The sequence below is a fragment of the Lonchura striata genome, chromosome 1A, assembly GCF_050655825.1.
Source record: "Lonchura striata isolate lonStrDom1 chromosome 1A, ASM5065582v1, whole genome shotgun sequence".
In the NCBI taxonomy this organism is placed as follows: domain Eukaryota; kingdom Metazoa; phylum Chordata; class Aves; order Passeriformes; family Estrildidae; genus Lonchura; species Lonchura striata.
This window is the reverse complement of record NC_140741.1, coordinates 15,921,053-15,944,298: the sequence shown is the minus strand read 5'-3', so window position 1 is coordinate 15,944,298 and position 23,246 is coordinate 15,921,053. Positions and strand designations below refer to the sequence as shown.

The 23,246-nt window shown below is 45.4% G+C and overlaps 1 protein-coding gene and 1 long non-coding RNA gene across 3 annotated transcripts in view; one reads left to right on the top strand and one right to left on the bottom strand.

Annotated features, from left to right (window-relative positions):
• The window catches only part of CACNA2D4 (calcium voltage-gated channel auxiliary subunit alpha2delta 4), a 124,966-nt gene that overhangs the window by 31,845 nt on the left and 69,875 nt on the right, over positions 1-23,246 (top strand). For both annotated transcript variants that reach the window (XM_085568506.1, XM_085568505.1), the window contains exons 13-24: positions 545-678; positions 2,742-2,819; positions 4,071-4,151; positions 6,365-6,439; positions 7,338-7,424; positions 10,680-10,751; positions 14,936-14,997; positions 15,714-15,781; positions 15,898-15,943; positions 17,410-17,507; positions 19,986-20,079; positions 21,016-21,111. In XM_085568506.1, the coding sequence (XP_085424632.1) occupies positions 545-678; positions 2,742-2,819; positions 4,071-4,151; positions 6,365-6,439; positions 7,338-7,424; positions 10,680-10,751; positions 14,936-14,997; positions 15,714-15,781; positions 15,898-15,943; positions 17,410-17,507; positions 19,986-20,079; positions 21,016-21,111 (991 nt within the window). The remainder of the gene's footprint in view (positions 1-544; positions 679-2,741; positions 2,820-4,070; positions 4,152-6,364; positions 6,440-7,337; positions 7,425-10,679; positions 10,752-14,935; positions 14,998-15,713; positions 15,782-15,897; positions 15,944-17,409; positions 17,508-19,985; positions 20,080-21,015; positions 21,112-23,246) is intronic.
• Positions 19,168-23,015, bottom strand: LOC146763392 (uncharacterized). The gene is made up of 2 exons (XR_014951829.1): positions 22,772-23,015; positions 19,168-22,059 (listed from the first exon to the last, which is right to left on the bottom strand). It is a non-coding gene; the product is annotated as an uncharacterized LOC146763392 (long non-coding RNA).

Genomic DNA, 23,246 nt, shown 5'->3' with positions numbered 1-23,246 from the left:
GTGCTGTGGGTCCAGCTGCAAGGACAAAGCTTTGGAAATAAGTAATTTGCACTTTTTATTCTGCTTCCAATGGGCGTAGATGGAAGTAGTTGCCATCCTTGGATGTAAAACTAGGCAGACTGAAGAGTGCTAGATAAAATCTAGAAGAAGTGAGAATTTGATCTTAATATAAAATAGGGCAGGGCAAGTGGGAAGCCTGGTGGAAACCTTTGCTTGCATATGTTTGGCTTTACAGACTAAAGGCAGTCTGATTAGAGGAAGGTTTTTCCCTAGACCCAAAGCAGTATTTTGCATCTGCTTTGCACAAATCTCATCTTGCATATTGCTCCAGCATTTTAGAAGAATAGAACCACTGCTTCAAAACTCTAGATTTCCACAGATGCTTCTGGATATGAGGCATGTCTAGGCCCGTTTTACAAAGAGCAGATTGCCAACCTGGGTAGATACGTTCAGTCTTTGACATTCAGTTTTTTAGCTTTGCATTCATTTAGAAATAGGGGAGATGTGTCAGCAGAGTGACTCACACCTCTGTTTCTCCATGAAGGCTACTACACTCAAATCTCCACGCTGGCAGATGTCCAGGAGAATGTCATGGAATACCTGCACGTGCTCAGCCGGCCCATGGTCATCAACCACGACCACGATATCATCTGGACTGAAGCCTACATGGACAGCGCGGTAAGGACCTCGAGCACGAGTCAAAACCCAAATAAAGTCCTGGAATTTAGGTAAAACAAGCCAGGAGCTGGTTGATTAAATTACTGGTCTCTGGCTCTACTGAGACAGACAATATTTCTTTTCTGCTTGCTTCTGGAACTAAGGTGTGTATGCAGACTCAGACGTGAATCTGCAGTCACTCGGGTGCCCAGGACTAATCACACAGGCAAAACATCACCCAAGATGTGCTTCTGTGCAAGCAAGTTGCCTTCTGAAGGATTATTCACACAAAAGTTAGCCTAGTAGCTAACTGCAAATTGTTACTCAGAGATTCCAGCTGAGGCAGCAGGCTCACTCTTTCCTTCCTTAAACTAGCAAGACCTAACTCACCACAGTGGTCCTGAGCCCAGCCCTGTGGGCAAAGGACACACTGCAAAAGAGCAGACAGTCAACACGCCCAATGCCCCCTGCTTTGGCTCAGGCCTGCCCTGTGGGAAGACATTTGGCTCTGTGAGGGTGACATGGGGGTATCTTCTGCTGCAGGAGCTGTGCCAAACAAGGGCTGGGACATGGTACTTAAGTGTATTAATCAAAGCCTCCAGAAATGCAGCTAATTACCCAGGAAACTTATTTTATCATTAGACTTGCCACCTCTGGCACTGGTGTATAGAGTCACACTTCCCAAGGTAGTCACAGACATTTATTTGCTGCACATTTTTTTCTGCATCTTGTTTCTTGTCTCTTGTCTTGCCATTCTCTTCCTCTGTCCCAACCTCTCCTGTCTTTGATTCGTTCCTCCATTCATGCATTCATTTGTGTGTTCATCCATGTCTTTCACCAGCTGCCACAGTCTGAGGAGGTAACTGTGCCCTGTGTTTTGTGCATGTGCTGTTTCCCTTGTGCCAGTCAGTGTGCCAGTGCCAGTCTTCACACCCACAGCTGGCCTGTACATCTGGAGGGGGTGGGGGCTGCAGCACTAGGAGTCCTCTTGCACTGGCAAGGAGAGGAGAGGAAATGCTGGATGTACTGGAGAGCTGTGCTGTTGGTTCAGAGTAGGTAGGGCTGTCTGTGTTGTGCAGTAGCTTAATTCACCTGATCTCTTTTTCCACGTGTCAAGTGCAAGAGAAGTTTACTTGCTGTGTGTTAGTGAGTGCTGCTGTAAATGGGACCATTCCACAGAAAAATCATCCAGAGAAGTAACTCAAGATACTAAGTCCAAATCTCCATCAAGTGACTAGATTGCTGACTTGCTCCTTTATGTCCCAGCATGCTCTGTAATAGGGATAGGAGGTCATTTCTTGCCTTGCTACTCACATCAAACAAGAGATGGAAGGAGTGATGTTACTGACAGCAAACGATTAGAATCTTTGATAGCTAGGTATATTTGGAAGACTCCTTTGCATATGACTTGCCTGTTTTACCTCCTCTCGTGTGCTTTTAGAGCATCTGTCCTCTGTTGAATTGGGAACATCTCTTATCCCATGGCACATGCATGTCCTGTATCCCTCACAGAGATAGCTCACTATGGTGTATCTGTTTGGATCATTACTTTGTCCCTTTTTCCTGAGCTTAGATGGTTGAGTAACAAGTGTACATAAGTAGGCTTTGTGTGTATTTGTGACATTTAAATATTTGTCTGTGGTGCTTTTCATTTGTGGTATTCATATGTTTGCTGTATAGATGATACCTTTTTCGTGATTTTGTTCATATTTGTGTTGCTTTTCTCCGTTCCGTGCTGCTTGTGTTGGTGGTTTTTGCACTCATTGTATAAGTGTTGATGTCTACATTCATAAGGAGTGGTGGGTATAAATTGTGCCACCTCTTCTTCAGGCTCCTGTCACTTCATTAAAACAAGTCTTCAATGCATTTCACTGGCTTTCATCCCATCCTTATCACCCCACATGAGCAAGAATCCATCCCATGGTCCTCTTGGCCACAGAGTATTTAAAAGTGTTGCCATCTGTTTCCCTAGAAGCGTGGGGGGCAAGGAGGTGACCAACTGCAGCCCACACCTGGGGTCCTTGGGAACCTGCAGTCCCTGGGGCGCTGCACGTGCTGACACCCCTCCCGTTGTTCTGTGGCAGCTCTTTGCGTCGCAGGCTCAGAGCCTGCTGCTCATGACGACGGTGGCCATGCCGGTGTTCAGCAAGAAGAACGAGACGGTGAGTGAGGTGTGGGCTCCCTGCTCCTCTGGGGACAGGAGGCAGCGGAACTTTGCGGGGCTCTAAAGCCAAAGGGCCTCTGAAGAAACATGCAGCATTAGGGAAGGCAGCACGGTAGATGGGTGATAATTTATCTGTTAGAATGATAGTCTGTCATTTCTTTAAAATACCCCTTCTTGTTTTATCCCTTCCATTTTCAAACCAAGCCTAGTTCACAGACACTGAAATTTCAGGCTGGAAGACATCATCACCTTGTCCAGTCTGCATTTTATTGCAGACCTTTACATCTCACATAGATGAGCCAAATACCCTGGTTTTGGCAAAAGCCAATCGTTGAAGAAAGGCATCCAGCCCAAGCTCTCTCCATTGTGTTTTTTAATTCTTTGTGAAAAACTGGTGTCTAAATTCTGCTTTTAATTTGTCTGACCTCACCTTCCTGTCATAATGGCTTCCTCAGATCAAAAAGCCTATACCCTTTAGTAAGTTTTCATGGGAAGCATCTTCTACACTGCCATAAAATCAAACCTATCTTGATAAGATTAAAAATATTGAATTATTTTGATGATTTGATAAGGGCAATTCCTCTGGGGTTTGAAACCCTTCAGACATTCTTTTCTGTAGCATTTCTAATTTCTCAGCATCCTTTTAAAATGGAGAATGGTACCTTAGCATTGCTGGGACTAGGGATAAACTCTTCATCCAGGTCCTACAAGTGATTGTCTGCCTTCTCCACCTGGGGCTGGCTGTAGCCTGCATTAGCACAGCACTGTAGTGGGAGCCTGTGTGTATTTTTCCACAGTGCTCTCCAGGTGCTTATTTAACAACCAGATCCCAATGTCATGGAGAAGGGATTTCCTTTTATCTAGATTAACAGTTTTGTATTTGGCATTTGATTTAGCTGGCCGAATTTATCAACCTATTCATGTTGTTTTGTATTATTTTCTTGACCTTATTGGTATTTACATATACTGAATGCAGGGGTTTGCCCTCAAAACTTGTTTTCAGTGATTTTATGTTACTTCTGAATCACAGTAGAGAATACTGACTAGTGTTGTATAGAATCACTCTTCTCCGTAAACACTGGAATAGCCTCTATGGAGTTTTTGAAGTATATTAATTGGTTTCAAATAACCATTTTCACACAAGCCTAGAGGGGATGGGTGAGAAACTACTAGGGAGACAATAATGTGTTTTCAGGTATAAAACTACCCAGGTTTTGCTTCTGAAAATGGATTCTCCTTTGTGTTAAAGCGATCCCATGGCATTCTTCTGGGTGTGGTGGGCTCTGATGTACCACTGAGGGAGTTGTTAAAACTTGCTCCACGGTATAAGGTAAGGCTGAGATAATACAAGTGGTTCCTTTGCACAGCAAAGTCACTACTCACACTTCCATGGGCATGACTGAAAAATCACTTCTCCGCTCTGTAGGAAAAAGTATGAGCATAAGGGAAGAGTTTGGATGCAGTGGTGTGTGGTTTCCATATAGCACATACGAAATCGTTCACTACTACAAGCTTTTAGGCTGCTTCAGCAACACAAGGACAGGGTGATCCGGCAGGTTGGCAAAAGGTCATGGAACCTTTGAATCCTGATGGTCACCAACCTAAATCCCTCAGATATGGCAGCCTATATTAGAAGAATTAAAGTTTTATATCCAGTTCCCAATGGACAAGAGCTGCCATGTCAGCTGGCAAAAAATGCACTCGTTTCACTGTCAATATTCTTAGCAGAAAAGCTGAGGGCTGAATGGATTATGGAGAGCCAACTCTCCTGTCATGCCTAGAGGCTCCTTTCTCCAGATCAGCATGATGGTTTCTTGGCAGGGCAGTGTACAGAAAGTTGGCTCTCACTCGTTTTGTGCTACACCTGGATAGAGTATTTGCTCCCCAGAACTGTTAGTCAAAAAACTTTCCATTATCCCTCTGTTCAATGTATCTTAAAAAAAAAAATGTTCATCCATAGGAAATTCCCCCAGAGATGCACAGTTTGGTTTAGTTTCTGCTGTAAATTCCAGGCAGTGACCCTTTGTTCAGTCAGGCTGCCCAGCAGGAAACAGCGCGCACATCCAAGGACCACCATGAAATCCAGCAATTTGAGCCAACATTTCAAGGTTTTGTTTTCTCTTAAATAACTATCAGACAACTACTACCAGTGATGCAGTTGTCCAAAATCTGATTGCTGAAGACTCACAGGACTGAAAGTGCTGTCAGAAGCTGTGAATTTCTGTGGTGCTTCCAACCATGGATGCAGGGCAGACCATTAACAGGCAGCTGTAGGAAATGATCCTGCAGACAGCCCTGGAACTGGGAGTGTCAGGGTGCCCGCACTCAGCATGCAAAGCTGCCTGGTTTGGGTCAAGTTTTATATGATAATTTTCTGTATAAGAATGCCTTTTTATCTCCCTTTCCCCATGTCACTCAAAGGATAGATATACAATAAGTTTTTTATTCTGGGCTAAGGATGGTCACTGTTCTTTCCTCTAAGCAGTGCCAGGAAAGGAGGAGAAAAAATCTGGATTTTATTATATCAGCAGCAGGACACATCTTCTCAGAAACTCCTCCAACTTCAGACCAGTTTGGAATCCTAGGGTCTTCAACTTGAATTCCCTGGCATATGGGCTCCAAAAGGACCAGTTCCAGCATTCCAGACCTCTGGAGCTTATATATTAATGATTGTGCTTTTACTGGGCTGGGAAATTTCAGCTTTAATAGGCAAAAAAAAAAAAAATTTTGCTGATCTAGTGTCTTGGTTTCATTCTTGCCACACTGAGTTAAGCCAAGTGTGTTTATCAAAAAAATGCTTCACATAGAGATGGTCCAAGATTTTGGTCTGGGATGTGTGAAATACAGAATTGATTCCCTGAATGCACAGACAGATTGTAAGTTACTTACCTCCTCAATTCCCTCTCCCTTCAGGATTGTCTCTATAGGAATAAAGTTGTTGGGGTTTTTTTGTTTTGTTTTGTTTTTTTTAGGATAGCGACTTTATTCATTGTTGTTGTTCTTCAGACACCTCTTGTTTTGGCAAGCACAGGCTACCTGCAGGTTTTTAGCAACTCAGGGTGTAGCTGGAATTTGCATTATATATGGTCTTGAGCTTAATAACTTCTCTCTTGGAAATCTCTCGCAGATCAGGTCAGCCAGTGTCTGGTCTTGTTAGATTATGCTTTTCCTTAAAAAGCATTTTAAAACTACAACATTCCTCACCACTGCCAATTTCCTCATCACTTTCCAATTTCCACATCTCTGCTCTGGAGGGCTCAGTCTGTCTCTGGGTGCTAATTGTCCACGATGACAATCAGACTGTAGGAGGGCATATTTTTCTGAATGTGCACACATACCTCCTACCTGCACATCCTTTTGTGCATCCAAGCACAGACAGAGCAGACAAATATGTACTTTGGGATGGATTCCATTTTCTGCTGGTCAATACCTTTAAAAGGAAAGTATCTCTCAATATTGGTGGGTGCCAGGGTATCAGCAGCACCCATTACACAGCAGTGCTTGTAGTTAAAAGGCTGATTATTCTAATGCCTCTTTCTCCAGCTGGGTGTCCATGGCTACGCCTTCCTGAACACCAACAACGGCTACATCCTGTCACACCCAGACCTCCGGCCTTTGGTACGTAGAGCTGTGCATCTGAGAGCCTTGCTGACTTGAACACAGTGACTTTCAGGGCTGCTTCTGATTTCTTTGGGGTTTTTGAGCTGTGAAGGCCACCAGCCTCTTACATACAGGTGCCCAGGAGCAGGAGGGCCAGCTGGCCTCCTTGCTGAGATGCCCAGGCAGGTGATGATTTTAAGTCTCAGACACCCGCAGGTCAGCACAAATCCACCTATAAGCATTACTGTGCTCACCAGCAGAGAAAGCTGCTGTGAGGCCCCATGGTGGCCCTGTCTTCAGAAAGGCACCTTTGCCCAGGGCCACCACAGGCACTGGGAGCCACTTCAGTGTATGAAGAGAAGGGACACACCATGTTTCTAGGGCAAAGCCAAGCAAGGGCACTGCTTTACCCTTCCACCATCAATTGGCCTCTCCCACCTCCTCCCTGACCCCAGAGATTAGTGGAATAACTCTCTTTCGTTAATTCTAGGTGAAAAGTCTCCCGTGAGTGGAGTTAAAGCCTGACTCCCATCAGAAAAGATCTCCTGCTGGTATTATAATGTTAATGGGATTTACTCTTAGCTGCAGGGGAAAAAAAGCCTTGTTCTGATCTGTTTAGGAAAAGGAGGCCATAGCCTTTACCTGTAAATTAAGCTGTCTTCCTGTCTGTCCCATGCTCCTGGAGCAGCCTGTCCCACTGGAACTCCCCCTAGCCCCTCACTGCCAGCATAAACAAATACGTGACATGGGACCAAGGAATTCTGCCTTCCACACAAATTCTGCCTTCCTAGTCAGAGAAGAAATGAGATACCCCTATTTTTCAAATTACACACCAGTTCTTAAAGGTTTGCTTTAGGAAGTGACCTAGCTACTACTTGAATATTTTTATTTATTTTCATTTTTTTTTAAATGCCAGTATAAAGAAGGAAAGAAACTGAAGCCTAAGCCGAACTACAACAGCGTAGATCTTTCAGAAGTGGAGTGGGAAGACCAGGATGAAATAGTGAGTGTCAGAAAGTGGATTTAGCCTCTTGTAGAACCTTCTTTCTCCTACTTTGTGTGCCTGTATGGAAGGTGTGGGGAGCACTCTTGCTGTTTTTCTGTGCCTGACTGGCTCTGACTAACAGAGATAGGTGGTTTACAAGAGGACAAAGCATGAAGCTCCCCTACCAAGTGCTTGTTTTCCTTCCCAGTATGAGTTTTCCTTCTCATGGAACAAAGAAGAAGTGCTGGGAGGAGGAAGGAAGCACTATGGAGGATGCTCCAGGGAGCCAGTCTTTGTGTAAAATACCTAATACTCTGGCTTAATATAAAGCCAGAGTAGTTGAGGAGTGTGGCAGTGCCCTGTGATGTCACCCACACATACAGTATGTGAGATACACCTGAAGCCACTCAACTAACAAGATCAGGAACAAGGAGGTACATTCATCAAGAGATTAAAGCTTGCAGTCACTATTAGTAATAAACACAGGGGATAAAGGACTTGGGAAAAACAAATTCCAGGAACCACCTTACTGCACAGGTATGGAGTCACTGAAAGCAGTAACTGACCAGGGGGAAAAGATTAAAAAAAAAAAAAAAGCCAAACCCTTTTCTAATGTCTTTTGAGCAAAATTATTAACAAGTGATAAAGAAGAAACAGCGTGCACCTTTAACAGCTGCACACTGCTGCTTTGCACATCTAGGACCCCAGATAAAATGAGAATAGGGAGAGGTTCCTCTGTGGCTGGCTTTATTTTACTCAGAACTAGGAGGAAATAGGAGGCAACAGATACTTAAATTACTAAGGTAAGAACTGAATTTGGAGTAAGATAGAATTAGCTGTGAGACACATGCTTCTGGATCACAGGGGAGACTGCTGAGATAAACGGATTTGATGCTTATGGATATCCACTTAAACAGGCAGGACAAACAGAGCAGCAATAGGATCAAAGTAGCTACTGCCACTAGTGTAGGCCAAGTATAAAGGCAGCATCAAGAGAATTTGGGAAGTGGAAGAGTGGCAAACTGAGAAAGAGAACACAGCAGAACTATGTAATTTCGAAAGCAAGACAAAAATAAGAGATCTTACATGCAGTGGAACCACCAAGATGCAAGTTGCCAGCAGCTTTCTTGTAGGTTCACTGATCTCTTACAGGACTTCACTCCCATTGCTGTTTTCTCTCTCACTGGAGCCACTTTTAAAGCTATACCTCTTTGCCTAGTTTGCTATTAAAAAAATAATCCAGGAAATGAAAGAAATCTGCTTTGCTCTCATATTTATTTGGCTAGTGGGCTCCTGTCTGACCAACTGACACTGATACCTGAATGCAAATACAGTACCAGGTGTAAGGTTTCTGTCCATAGGCAATCAGAGTAAAACTATCCAGGGAACAAAAAATCATGAAACCAGTATGAGAAACAAAAGCCATTTTGTCCCCCTGTACTGCATCTTCCAGAAGAAAGAAAGGTTGCAGTCACAGAGGGTGCAGAGACATTCAGTGACGTGAGCAATATCTGCAGTGTGACTTCAGCAAGTCTAGAGGCTCTCAAGATACACCCACTGCAGCAGAAAGCTGGCAACATTTCAACACTCATATTTGTAGCTATGGTGTTAGATCAATGACAGACTCCACATCCATAATCTCTGTAATGCTGATAAGCAGCACATTCAGGCTGGAAAAATATGCCCAAGTGCTAATGATGTGTAATACAGCCAGCTGCAAAAAGAAATGCAAGAGAGAGAAGTTGGAATTGTCTGAAAAACACCAACTGATGCACAGTGGTGCAACCTGCAGCCAGGTACCAGCAAGGGTTTGGGCTTCCTTGTAAAGCAACACAGGGATATTCATAGTGTGAGGAGGAAAAGGAGAAAGGCCAAGGGTCTGGAGAGGAAGTCATACAAGGAGTGGTTGAGGTCTCTTGGTGTGTTCAGCCTGGAAGAGGCTGAGGGGAGACCTCCCTGAGAGAGGAAGGGCAGGCACTGATCTCCTCTCTGTGGTGACAGTGACAGAACGAGAAGGAATGGCCTGGAGCTGTGCCAGGAAGGTTTAGGTTGGATATTACAAAAAGGTTTTTCCCCCAGAGGATGTGTGGGCACTGGAACAACTCCCCAGGGCAGTGGGCACAGCACCAGCCTGCCAGAGCTGAAGGAGCGTTTGGGCACCGCTCTCGGGCACACGGTGTGACTGGGGATGTGCTGTGCAGAGCTGGGAGTTGGACTTGATGATCCTTGTTTCCAATTCAGGGTATTCTATGATTCTCAACCCAGAACCCATGGTAAGTCCTGCAGGCTGTCAGACCACAACAGAGAGTATGCTGAGGCTCTGGAAGAAGGTCAAACACTCTTAGCCAAAAAGATTAATAGTACCAGTCAGTGTTTTCATTCCAAAGATGTGGGCCTTGGGAAACTTGAGCTTCATATTCTAGGTCTGTAAATAACCCACATCAAACAGCCATAATAAACAAAACTGTGGTCTTGTAAAGCCAATGCAGTTGAGACTGGCTAGCACCTGATTGGAGGCCTGTCTCTGGAAGTAAGGAAACAATTTGTGAATGAGTAAGTTACTTCCCACCTATTTTTTTTTCTATCCAGCCTGAAGCAATAGACTTGATATGCTCTGGCAGGCTAGACCTGAAGTCAAAGCCTCTGTACTTGTGTAAAAATTTCCTGGATCTTTCTTGCAAGAGGCTGGGAGTCACTGTGAGAATTACATTTTACCTTTGGAACCTGGGTTGAATAAAGTGGTCTTCTCACTGCCTACCCTGCTCTCATATAGTCTTGCTTTACTGTGCTAAACAGCCACTTTTGTGCACCTCAGAAATGGTGCTGAATACAGCCTATAATTTAGAAATCAGTTTTTAAAATGTCAGAGATCTTTGGATTCAGTCTGAGGGAGTTAGTGGGTTTCTCAGTTTTCTCCTCTTCCAGTTTCTCAAAGCACTGTGCTAATGAATTTCTGGCTGCCAAACAGTGAAGTCTGTAAGTGGGACTGACAATTTCATAGATTCCAAATCCTTTATTTTTGCTAAGAGACATATCAACAAGCTTTCAGGATAAACTATTACTATTCTGTATCACTTATCAACATGACTGTCCAAGGATTCTGATCACTGCAAATAGGATTTCTGTTTAAAAGAAGCAAGACAGAGCTGGGGAGGAGAGGGAGCCAACAGTGATTCTTTCTGCCAGCCCCTGTGTGTTAATGACAAGTGGCTCTGTTAATTCCTGCTGGGGCCTGCTTGGAGACACTAACACCAAACCTGTTCACCTCTGCAGCTGAGAAGTGCTATGATCAATGGGGAAACAGGCTACCTCTCTATGGATGTGAAGGTCCCTGTGGACAAAGGGGTAAGAAATTATCCTTCTGTTCAGGTCACCCAGGGGAGTGGATGGGAAGTGGATGCTGAAAAACCACAAGGGATGTAGTTTTCAATGTTCAGCATTCCTGAGTGTGAGGATTTTATTTTTTCACCACATATTGAAGACATGTGCTAAAACATACATGAGAACATCATTAGAAGTGCTCATTACACTTACCAAGATTCTGTTCTCAGAAAGGTATTGGAAATGTCTCTCAGCTCCCTACTTTGTCCAGGTAAAGCCAAAAAGCATGTTGTTCGTTGTTTATAGGGGTGAAATGAATCCGAGATCTTCAAGAGTTAGAATAGGGGAAGATTATGCTGAACTGACTTAGGCAGAAGGAGATTTGGAGACTGTTTTGCCACCCTATTTCCCTATCCAAAACCACTCATGAAAACTTTGTCCCTCACTTCGTCAGAATGTGATTGCCTTTACCCAGGTCCAGGATTAAATTTCTATGCAAATATTTGCAGATGTTTTATGAAAAGTCTTGGTGAAATGGAGACTTCTGAACACTCCCTACCAGCTCTAGGGCAGGGTTATACATCTTCCTTTGGAATCAGTGCAAAATTATCTCTTACATTTATGTTCTCTGGTACTTTTTCATTCACATTTATTTAACTCTCTCAAAGATTTTGGCTTTCATAATTTCCTGTTAGGAAGTATTCCAGAGTCCTGCAAGTTACACTGCCCAGAAGTCTTCTATATTTCAGGAAAATTTTCCATCCTTTATAGAGAGCATTTTTTTTCAGTGGCTGGCTGAACTGTTCCCATGCTAAGCCACAGTCAGCATCAATTCCAACAAACCAAATGCTCACAGCCACTGCTGAAATGTGGGGCCATTTCCTAATGAAGATACCCCTCTGTTTCCTCTATGGTTGTCCTGCTAGATCTTGTCACTACATTTTTTCCTCTCTATTCTTGGCATCTGTAACTCCCATGGACCTGCTGATGGCTTTGCTTTTCTTCTGAGCATTGCTAACATCTGCATTTGAAATATTTGCACACTTTTCCGCTATTATGATTGTTCCTGTTGACTCTTCTATCATTTCTGGTGCCCAAGTACCAGGGCTTCACTGAATTATGTGACTGTTTCCCTGTTGCTCTGCACAAAGCAGCTATTCTCTGCAATAGGATATTTCTGAACAGGGAGCCCCCAATCTCTTCTGCTGTCCCTTCAATTTTTTTCTCCCTCCCACAACTGCACTGGAACTGCCGCCCTCAATTCTGTGTTTCTTAGCTATTTTTTCCAGTTGCCATTTTTCCACATGAAACCCACTTCTCCTTTCCATCCAGTCTTTCTAATTTTAAGGCCTGTTGAGACTTTTTTTTTTAGTATGCAGGGAAATGTTCTGTTTTGTCTTACAGATCCTTGTATAGAAGGGCTGCTAAGACTAAGTCTGTTCCTCCCGTTAGATTTTCTTCCCTCGATGGCCTGTTGTTTACTGTTTCTTTCTGTTTACAGTTCTGCAGCTGGTTCTCCCTCTATATCTTATTTAAGCCTAGTTTAACTGATTCTTTGGAATAAAAGTTCATGAGAAGCTGTTTCAAGTACTTTTTATAAACCCAAATATATTGAATGACCTTTATTTCCTTCATCCATTACCTTAGTTATTTTATCAGAAAAGTAATCAAGGTTTTAGAGCAAGATCTATTCTTTATAGGTCTAGATTGCTTCTTTTGCTAGTTTAACCCCTTTGTACACCCTCAGTAACACTTCTCCTGAGTCATCCAATACTATCTTTTAGTTCAGTATTTTAGAGACTTCCTTCTGCTACCCTACCCAGGAGAAAAGAAAGATAACAGGAAGCAGCCATGGTAAAGAGATATTATTTGCTCCATTCTGCATCTCTGGAAGCCTTATGAAGCACAACAGGGGACTGAGGCTGAGTCTGTGAGAATTTTACTATTATCAGAATACACATGGAGTGAAAACTAGAAATGAAACTTAGTAATTCCCACTTGTACTCTGCTAGCTGATGAAGCAGAGCAGCATTGAAACAAAGAAAGTGCTGATAGGACCTTGAAACAAAGAGAATAAGGCATACAGACTGTGCAGAGAAGACCTGAGTGAAGGGGATAGAATTATTCTGTCAGCCACGTAAATATCAATAACCCACATTGATTTCAGGAAGATATCGAGAACAGAGTGAGATAGAGAGGAAAAAACAAGGAGCAAATACAGGAGGCAGTTGTTAGGCAGTTCTAGGGGCAGAAATGCCTTCACTTTCAGCTTGAGTTTAGAAGGGCTGTGACTGTGAAAGCTAAAGAGAGAGGACACAGGTAGAAGTTGTGGCAAACCTCTGGTAATGGCAGTAGCCAGGCATCCAGGCCTAGCACAGCATCCAGTCTGGAAATCCACGTGTTTCCAGACTGCAGGGGATGGCAGCCAGCCATCCTGTCACTGTGCCAACATGCCCATGCTCTCCTCCCTTCAGCCTTGCTATGTAGCAAAGTCCTGCCTGATCATCCTCAGCCCCACTTGGCTCAAGGGTGCCTCTGCTTCTTTTCCATGCCATGGATAATTGGTGGTACCTCCAGCTGTCCTGGGGCTGGCTGAGCACTCACCAGAAGAGGGGCAGGTCAGGGGAAAAAAGGAAGAGCAGAACAAGCCCTGCTAGAGGAGAAAGGGTCTCAGGGTAGTGGCTCCATGCCTCCCTGCCTCCATTGTCAGACCAGACAGGCAAGAAAAGGGAGGGTTAATACCTTTTGTACCACCCACAGCCACCAAAACACCACCAAGTGATATTCTTTGGGGTTATCACAGCCCTTTGGAAGATCTTGCACATTAAGAGAAATAACTTCATGGAAAGGGTTATTTAAAAATTGGAATGGACCACCCAGGTGGTGGAGTCACCATCCCTGGAAGTGTTTGAGAAAGGCTTGGACATGGCACTTAGTGCTATGGTCTGCTTGACAAAATGGTGATAGGTTAAAGGATGGGCTTGGTGATCTCAGAGGTCTTTTCCAACCTCAATGATTCTGTGTGGTCTTGGCCCAGCAGAACACCCTGTTGTTCAGCAGTACAGTTGCAATGCATGGAGAGAGAAGGGAAGAAAGGGGTCAAGACACCTGCCACCTCGTCACCTAACAATAACCTGAATCCCCATCACACCTAATAATGTCCCCCATCCCTGTCAGCACAGTGAGCACAGACTTGGTGCACACTGTGGAGCTGGAGCTTTCTGTGCCTTGCTCCACTTTCAGGGCTGCTCAGCTCGAGCAGGTTAGAGCAGGCATGACTTTCCCTGGGGAACACTGAGTTTTCTGTGTTCACTCCCCTGTCTCCCACACACATCCTCTTACCTCGTTCTCAGACTGGGTCTAGGATTTTAAACATATTAGGGTTCATATACTGGCATAAGGCTTGGATAGAAACTTTCCAGAAACTTTTCTCCTTTAGAAAAGCGTTCCACTGAAATCAACACTTTCCTACAGGAAAAGGCCAGTCTGGCAAACAGATGAAGTTCTGAGGCAGCTTTCAATAATCTGAAATGTCTTCAGTTGAAATGTCAGTCTGAAAAAAATATTGGCAAGTGAATCAAAATGGCTTGGATTTGAAACAGCACTTTTTTTCCAAATTGAAAATGTAAATTTTTTTTAACCGATTTTAACAAAATTGGAATATGGTAATATTTTGTCCCACTTTGGTGTGAAAGCAAATGTCAGGAATATCAGCGTTTCCCACAGGAGTGGGGAGACTTGGCCCTGGCTGCCCACCCACACAGAGGATAGGTTCACCATTCTGCCTCTCCTTCAACTCCTCCTTCCTATCTGCCCCTGAGCCCCGCTCCTGCTGGAGATGATGGTGATGATGATGTGCAAAGCTGTCAGGGTTGCTGTGTCTAGCAGAAGAGCAGCAGGGCCCCAGCACATGTGCTTGGAGGGAGTGAGAGGGAAGGCAGCTTCCCCTCAGCCCTTCCTGCAGCCGGTGCAGGAGCCCTAGAACAAAGAATGGCTTATCTGAAGCCCTTGTTGGAAAGACAGAGTGGCTGCCTGGATCCTAAAAGTCTCAAGGTGCTGGATATGCTGAATACTGCACATTCATCCCAGCCTCCAGCCAACCCTAGCAGGGTGTGAGGTGTTGGTTTTGCTCAGCCTTGGGGACATTATCCCAGGCCCCCATCACCACTATGCCCTTATTGTCTCTCTTCTTCATTCTCTTATTTCAGAAACGAGTTCTCTTCCTCACCAATGATTATTTCTTTACGGACATCAGTGGCACACCCTTCAGGTGAGCAAGGACTTGTGGCACCTATACATTGTATCAGAAGTCTGATCAGGGACAGCAGATCAGGTCCTTCTCTTCATAAATATTGCTACATGTCATAAGTAGAGCAGTTGGAATAACTAACTTCTTTGTTCCTATTGCCATGAAAATATTATTTGGGGTAAATTCAAAAGGAATATTATTATTTACCTGAAATTCAGAGTCTGACAGCTACACCTTAGGTAAAGCATGTTGTTTCATTTCAGAGAAATGAGACAGCTTAAATTTTCATTTCCACTGAATATGGTGTATGATCCTGGTGTATGGCTTTAAATAAACCTCAAGATTTTTATACATTGAAAATTATAAAACAACTAATAACAAATGAAGAAAACTGTGGGGGGGGAGGGGAGGGGTGGGCAGGGGAGGGGAGGGGAGGGAGGGGGATGGTGTTCTTTTCCCCCAGCTGAAATGGTTTGAAACTGGCAGAGATTTGAGAAATGCTATCATTGACCTGAACCTACAATGCTGACCAAAAAAATTGTCACCAGCAATGCCTCATAACTCTACAGACAGGTTCCTTAGTCCCCTGTGCTGAAATTGGATCTTACTTAATCCTCTTCCAATTATATTCTTTTCTTTAATAGCTGTGGAGGGAGTTAATGTCATTAAGGGTTGTAACTGCAGGCAATGACACCTTTCCTTGCTGACAAGCCCTCTGTTTTCCTTCTTGCCTGCAGCCTGGGTGTTGTGCTGTCCAGGGGGCACGGGGAGTACATTCTGCTGGGGAACACTTCAGTGGAAGAAGGTTGGTTAATCTGAAAGGGGCAAGGGAGCTACTCTGAATGTCACCAGTTCTCCTTCAGAGCCTGTGTGTGTCTGTCTGCTTCCTCACTGAATACTCCATGTACTCTCTGGTTTCAGGTTTGCACGACCTGCTCCAGCCAGACCTGTCTTTAGCAAATGAATGGTAAGTGGAAGAAATCCCTGTCAGTGACACAGGGCTTTGTCACGATATTTGGGCAAAGTTCCCAGCAATCTGGTTTGCGTTCACCACCCTCTGTGGCCTAGGGGAAAAGCAGTGCTGTTCAGGTGCTGTACCTGCAAAGACCTGATTGTCTCCAGGCAATTGGCTTTCACGTCTTCCTTTGGGAGATGCCACCAAGACTTGGCACATTCCCCTCCTAAGAAACAGCTGAGATTTATCCTCAGTCTGCTGTGCTCACACTCGGTTCCTCCTCGTGTTGCTCAGAATTATCTTACAAAACCTACACTATGTCAGACCTGTTAGGGAATTTTGTTGCAAGCTTGGTGAGAGATTGAAATGCTTTTTTAAATCATATTTTATTTTTAGTTGGCATCCTTCTGAACTGAGCCTAGACCTAACTTCTCGTGAACACGGAGGTGATTTATGACCCCCATTTCAATAGCAGGCAGAACTTATGGTTTTGCTTGGTTTGGATATGAAACAGGGTGAAGCACGGCACTTTCCATTTATTGCTGTGAGGTTTGGGGTTTTCATGAACCCAACATTCAGTCCCACTCAGTCACATGAACCCAGGCTGTATCAAAGCCAAAATAACTATATTCAAGCAGCCCTGCAGCCCTTCTCACCTCTCATTACGCTGTCAAGTTGCACAAGCAGCACATTTGAGACACAAACAGAGACTTCTCCTTCTTCTAACTCCTGACTTCAGGTGTCAGCTTACCACACTTTACATATTCATTTCTCTTAGACTTTTCTCATAAATCACTCCTTTCATCCCCTTTATGAGTTTTAATTCTCTTTTATAACCCCTTCCTCTCCCTTGTCCTGACAATGGAGCAGTCAAAATTGGAAGCAGGATTAGAAGACTGGTTTCTTTTATAGCACAGAGCATTTTTAATACATTCTTCCACTTCTCCCCAAACTGTGTCCTGAGGCTCCTGCACCAAAAGCTGCACTTGGACAGCTTTTGTTATCACCATATCACGCTGCAAGATCATTCCTCATCACACACTTTGTTCCTCTGTCTCTTATTTTTTCTGCTCCTAGTCAGGTCTCACATTTCATGTGACCCTCTGCTTTTCAGGTCTCTCCATCACACTTTTATTTTGTATACAGGCACATGTACACATCTTACACAACATATTACAGGAAACTGCTGGCAGGATTTGGAACAGCTCTGTTGCGTTGTGAGCTTATGCTGGAGAACACAGCAATCCTGCTGAGCACAGCAGTCAGGTTAATTGGTGTTTGGTTTAGTGGTAGGGTTTGACTTACAGCCACACTGTTAGATTTAGAGTGGGCATAACGTGCAGCAATCTAAAAAGTAAAGGCTTTGCAGACCAAGGTTTCTTGCTGACTTTCTTTTTGCAGTTATTATCATCCAGGAACATTTGTTTGACTATGGTTTCTCTTTGCCCTTTTTGGATTTCTTTTCCCCTTCCCACCAGGATTTACTGCATCACCGACATTGATCCCGACCACCGGAAGCTCAGCCAGCTGGAGGCTGTGATCCGTTTCCTCACTGGAGAGGAGCCTGACCTGGAATGTGAGTCCCAGGCACAGAAAGTGCCCTGCTGGGGTTTTCCTGTACCCATCACAAGGCAGAGGGGACTGTGACAAACTGATTAGTCTCAGACTGTGCCCCTGTGGCACTTGCTTATACTGGCAGGACTGAACTCAAGCCCAGATTAATTCACAAGTGGAAATGAGCTGAGGATCCTTGTCTCCATCAGAGGATTATTTCCCATTTCAAAGCTGACACATAACTCAGCCTTATTGGAGGTGTCAGCACAGGAAATACTGGGAATTGGAAGGCTTGAATGGAGCTTGGCAAAGGCTGCACACCAGGTTTAAGACAGACTGACAGACTGGTCTAGAGGGGGCAATGGCAGAAGAAGCCAGGAAAAGTGCTGAGACAACTCATTTTCCCAGGGACACCAGGCATCATCCTCCAAGGGCTCACGGTGCCCTCTAGAGAGATGGTTTTTTTTCAGAACAAGGATTATTAATTTTGTTATGCAAACACAAAAGGTAACTGATCCAAGAGAAAAAAAAAAAATGGTTACAGGATTACTGTATTTCCTGCTCCTCTGCTGCTCATCCCTTGCACTGGGTCCCATTCTCCTGCAGCTGATACAGAACCACTGAAGAGTGGGATCTCTATCAGGGGGCAGAGATGAGCAGCTGTGCATGGGAATTCCTTACAGCAGTTTTGTTTTAGGATGTCTTTCAGCCCCCTTAGTTGTGCCAAGTACAAGCTTTGGCATGTAAGGCTGTACCTCAGAGGCACAAACCTTTGCCACAAGGATGGGAATCTCTTAAAAGTAAAATCAACTGTACTCAAGTAATCCTTCCTCTCTTGCACAATGTGAGCAGAGCCCTCCTGGCTGTCCTTGGAGTAGGCTGGAAAGAGGAGATGTATGCTTTAAAGAGGCCAGGGAGGAGGAAAGTTTTAGGAGAGCTGACTTGGAGAAATATGCAGGCTTGGAAGTGGAGGAAAAACAAATATGATTTGAACACATGAATCATAGACATGAGGGGCCTCAAGAGGGAAAGATCTCGTGGTGGGCTCTGATTTTGAAGCTTGAATAACAACAGCTGTGGAGAGAAGGATCCTGAAATCTGTGGCAAAGAAATTTGGGAGAACTTGACGTAAAACATTAAGGGACACCTGGAACATCAACCCAGAAAGTTTCGGTGCCAGAAACACTGAAATGGTGGGGTGGCTCCATCTAGAACAGCACTGAAAGAGGCATTTCTGGGACATGATGGGCACCAAGTTCTCACAGATAAGTGCAAGCAGGGCAGTACAGAAACAAAGCAGGTCAAATAAATGGGGTTCTGGGGCATGTCATTTAGCACATGACGATACCTTGAACTTTCCTAATCACTTCTTAGCTCCAGTCCCAAAGTGGATTAGACTGGTAGCCTGGACTGGTTTGAGCATCTGGTTAAAACCAGGACAGGAAAATGTTTTGTGACTCACAGGAAGGAAGGAGGGCTAACAGAGAAACCAGTGAGCAAAGGGACAGAGTAGAGGCCATAAAAAAGTCTCTAGTGGTGTTGAAGTGGAAGGTGTTGGCTGGTATCCTCTCTACAGGATACCCAGAAGAAATGTCAAGGCAGGGATTTGAGGCAAAGGCTGTTGTCACACTATGACACGAAATAACTCGCACAAGCAGGCCAGATGCAAAAGGAAAGAAAAATAACCCAAAAAAGCAAATTTTATTTTCTAACTCCACTACATATGCAAAAGTGACAGTGGACTGGAGGGTGAAAATACCACCTCTCCAACCACACTGGTCAAACCAACAGTCCATCAGTTCTCTCCACCCACAAAGAAGAATGCAAAACAATCATTGTTTATATGGACAGTGTGAGAAAATTCAGTAGAAATATGTAAATATCAGAAGGCATAAGAAACTTTTAGAAGAACTTTGAAACTCTCAAAAGAAGAGGGCAACATGCTGTGGACAGCCTGCTCAATGAAGGAGTCAAGTGACAGTCTAATGAATAACTTGATTTGAAAGCCTCTCATTTGCCCACACTTATTTGGGCACCACCTTTGCACAGAGTTTGCAAGGGAACTGGTCTGATGATTTTAGATATTAGAAAGAAATTCTTCATGGAAAGGGTGATTAGTTTCTGCAACAGCTGCCCAGGGAGGCAGTGGAGTCACCATCCCTGGAGGTGTTTAAGGAAAAACTGAACGTGGCACTCAGTGCCATGGTTTGGTTGACGCAGTGGTGTTGGGTCATAGGTTGGACTTGATGATCTCAGAGGTCTTATCCAACCTCATTTACTCTCTAATTCTGTGATCTTGGCTGTAACATCTGCTGCTGTGTTTTCCACCACCCAGGGTGTTTGGACTTCTTCTCTGACCTGTAATGGGAGGCCTCTTTTTTGTGCCACATTGATCCACTGTCCTGCATAGGCAGATGCTCCTTATGAAGGGACTCCCTAAAACATCTAGAGAAAAACATGTCTTTCTTTCCTGATTTTTGTTCTTCCTTTTTCTCCTTAGGTGACGAGGAGTTAGTCCAGGAAGTGCTGTTTGATGCAGTGGTCACTGCCCCCATGGAGGCCTACTGGACAACACTAGCCCTCAACATGTCCTTGTAAGTGTAGGAGACATAAATATGGATAGAACACCACTATGGGTTTATGCAGTGCCTGAAATAGTCACAAACGTTTGCACAGCGTACAAGAAACTGTAGAAATAGCTCAAAAAGCTGATAGAAATAGTGCAATAGCTTTAGAAATAGCTTGAAAAGTGTCTCTCAGGAGTAAACTACAATAAGCTGGGCCTCCTTGGGAGAATCTTTCATTTGGTGAGGGTTTTTCTCATGGAGAAAAGGAGTTTGGTCTTGTCTCTATTGGTGATACCTCCAGGTTGAAGCTCAGGCTGGCTTCACTAAACAACTTTGTATTTTATTATTTCCAGTGAGGCAACTGTTGCTTGTGGTGTCTTGTATCATGTCACACAGATCTTATTTCAGCAGACAACTGTGCTACTTACTGACATATGTGGCCATTGGACTCCTGTCCCTGTTTCAGTTCCTTGTATCCCTGCACTAACAGAAGCTGAGCCAGTGACAATCCTGCTGGGACACACAGTTATCAGCACAGCTTTAAATAGCTACACCAACACACTCTCTTTAGTCACATTCTGCTAACCTGGCCATTCTCTGGATCCCTGATCCAGCCATTCTCCTTCTGTAGTTCCCCTCTTGCACTTCAGCCTCGTGAGAGTTGACTGGAGCAGAGCTAGCAGGGGCAGAGGAGCTTATGGCCTACATAAAAGAGAATGAAGTAAGCAGACTTCAAAGGTTTAAATCTGAGTACAAGTCTTAAACCTGCCAGTTGCCAGCCAGTAACAACCTGCTGCCGTTAGCCGGGAGGAGCCACTGTCACTCCTGGTGAATGGGTTATATTACAAATGAACTTGAGACCAGGTCTCCAGATGTGGCTTCAAGTTGGAAAGGCCCTGACCCTGGATCATGGCTGTTCTTGTGAGAACTGTTTGCTTCTGCTTGCATATTTCTGTTCCACAGGGATACCGAGTCAGGCGTTGAGATGGCGTTTCTGGGCACTCGGGCTGGACTCATGAGGAGTGCCCTGTATGTGGGCTCTGAGAAGATTTCCAACAAGTAAGTCCCTAAGCTGCATTACAGAGTTTCTGTCAGTGTCTCTGAAGGGGCAGCATGAAATCACCACCAGCCTTAGAAATGCTTTTGGGGAGACAGAATGGAAAGGAGCAGCACCTTGATGGCATTAATGCAGATTCACAGAATCAGAGTAGGTGGCCTTTGTCTCCCTCTGGTCCTTTTGAGTTTTTCTTAAAATACTGTCCCAAAGTGCATTCATTTGAATGAAACCCTTCAGTCAGCTGACACAGAAAATGTCCACAGTTACTGCACATATCCCCAGAACCATTTTACAGTGCAAAGGCTCTGCACTCCAGTGCCCCAGCACCATTCCAGCTTGGCTGTGTTTGATCTTTCTGTCTCAGTTCCTCTCCCAGATTTATGCCGGTCTGCCTCTCACACTGCCACATGGCAGCAGCATCCCAGCGCCTTGCAGTGAGGCGTTAAGAGATGTGACTGACATCTGTCACATCCCATTCACTCTCCTGTCCTCTCCCTCAAGGCAGAAGTACGTGTGCACTGAAGGGTTTTGACATGGAAGGAGTAGTTTGCATTCTGTTGCATTTTTGGATACGCAGGCTGGTGCATGCTGCTGTAGGAAAGGACGGGTCACGGAGGCACACCAGCAGATGGAACAGAAAGGGACCATGTGGGTGCTGGTCATTAGCTTCTCGGCAGCTGTTCCACTGTCCCCAAGTTCCCCAAACATGAGTCCTACCCTCAAGCTCTGCTGTGCCTGAAAGGTGACACTCTTCATCTGTTTGAAGCAGTCTGAACAACACAGAGTAATCCATCTCTGGCAACAACGGAGAAATGCCGTGCGCTGCAGGAGGCTAATGTGATGATTCCCACTGCTTATCAGGAACAGCGTTCAGTGCTTCAAACAGTCACAGTCACCACATTGCAGAGACAGATCCCCACATATCTTACAGGAGGTGCTTCTGGAAATCCCTGAAAGGGAAGAAATCATGAGGAATTATCATTACGTCAAAATATACAGCAGAACAAGAGTCTGAAAACAAAGGGATTTGCCAGGCAAGCTGTATGGACATCCAGGGAAGCAAATGACCTGATTTTCATGAGGTCTCATGTGAGCACATCCTCTTGCCTTCAGAAGCACCCCTTTGCTCAAGCACTTCAGTTCCTGCCTCTCCAGGAATCACAGAATCATAGAATTTGTTAAGGAATTGGAATGAACCTTAACAATCATCTGTCCCTGACCCACTCTGCCACGGGGAGGGCCACCTCCCACTAGACTAAGTTCCTTAAGGCTTTATCCAACCTGGCCTTGAACACTGCTAGAGCTGGGGCATCCACAACCTCCTTCCAGCTTCTTACCTGCCTCACCTTAAAGGATTTCTTCCCAGTATCTTACCTAAGTTTCTCCTCTTTCAATCTGTACCTATTTCTCCTTGCCCTACCACTGCCGTTTCTAACAGAGTCACTCTCCAGCTCCCCAGCAGCCCTCCTTCACATACTAGAAGGTTGCTCTGAGGTGTCTGCTCTGAGCATCTCTTGAGGAGATAAGGATGCATAACCTTATGTTTGGGGTGGGTGGTTTGTTTTTGTAGGACACTGCCTAATCGCCTTTCCTCGCCTGCTCCCCATCCCCTGCACTAACTAACGGCCACAAGCGCCTGCGCTCCCTCGCCCACCTGCTCACCCCGCGCTCCGGCGCTGCCCCGCTGCTCGCGGGGTGTCGTGCCCGGTAACCCTTCCGTGCGGCCCGGTTCCGTGCGGCCCGGTTCCGTGCGGCCCGGTTCCGTGCGGCCTGGTTCTGTGCGGCCCGGTTCTGTGCAGCCCGGTTCTGTGCAGCCCGGTTCCGTGCATCCCGCTTCCCTCCGGCCCTGCCCGCTTCCCGCAGGGACCCCGGCCCGCCGCCCGCCCGGGGCCGCCGCCGCGGTCTGGTCCGGGCCAACAGCGGCACCTGGCGGCGGCCGCGGGAGGCGCGGCGGGCGCGGCCGCCCCTCGGGAGCGAGGGAGGGCCCGGCCCTGCCCCGAGGGGACAGCGGGGGACAGCGGGGGACAGCGGGGACAGCGGGGCACACCGGGGGACAGCGGCGACACCGGGGCACACCGGGGCACACCGGGGGACAGCGGCGACACCGGGGCACACCGGGGGACAGCGGCGACACCGC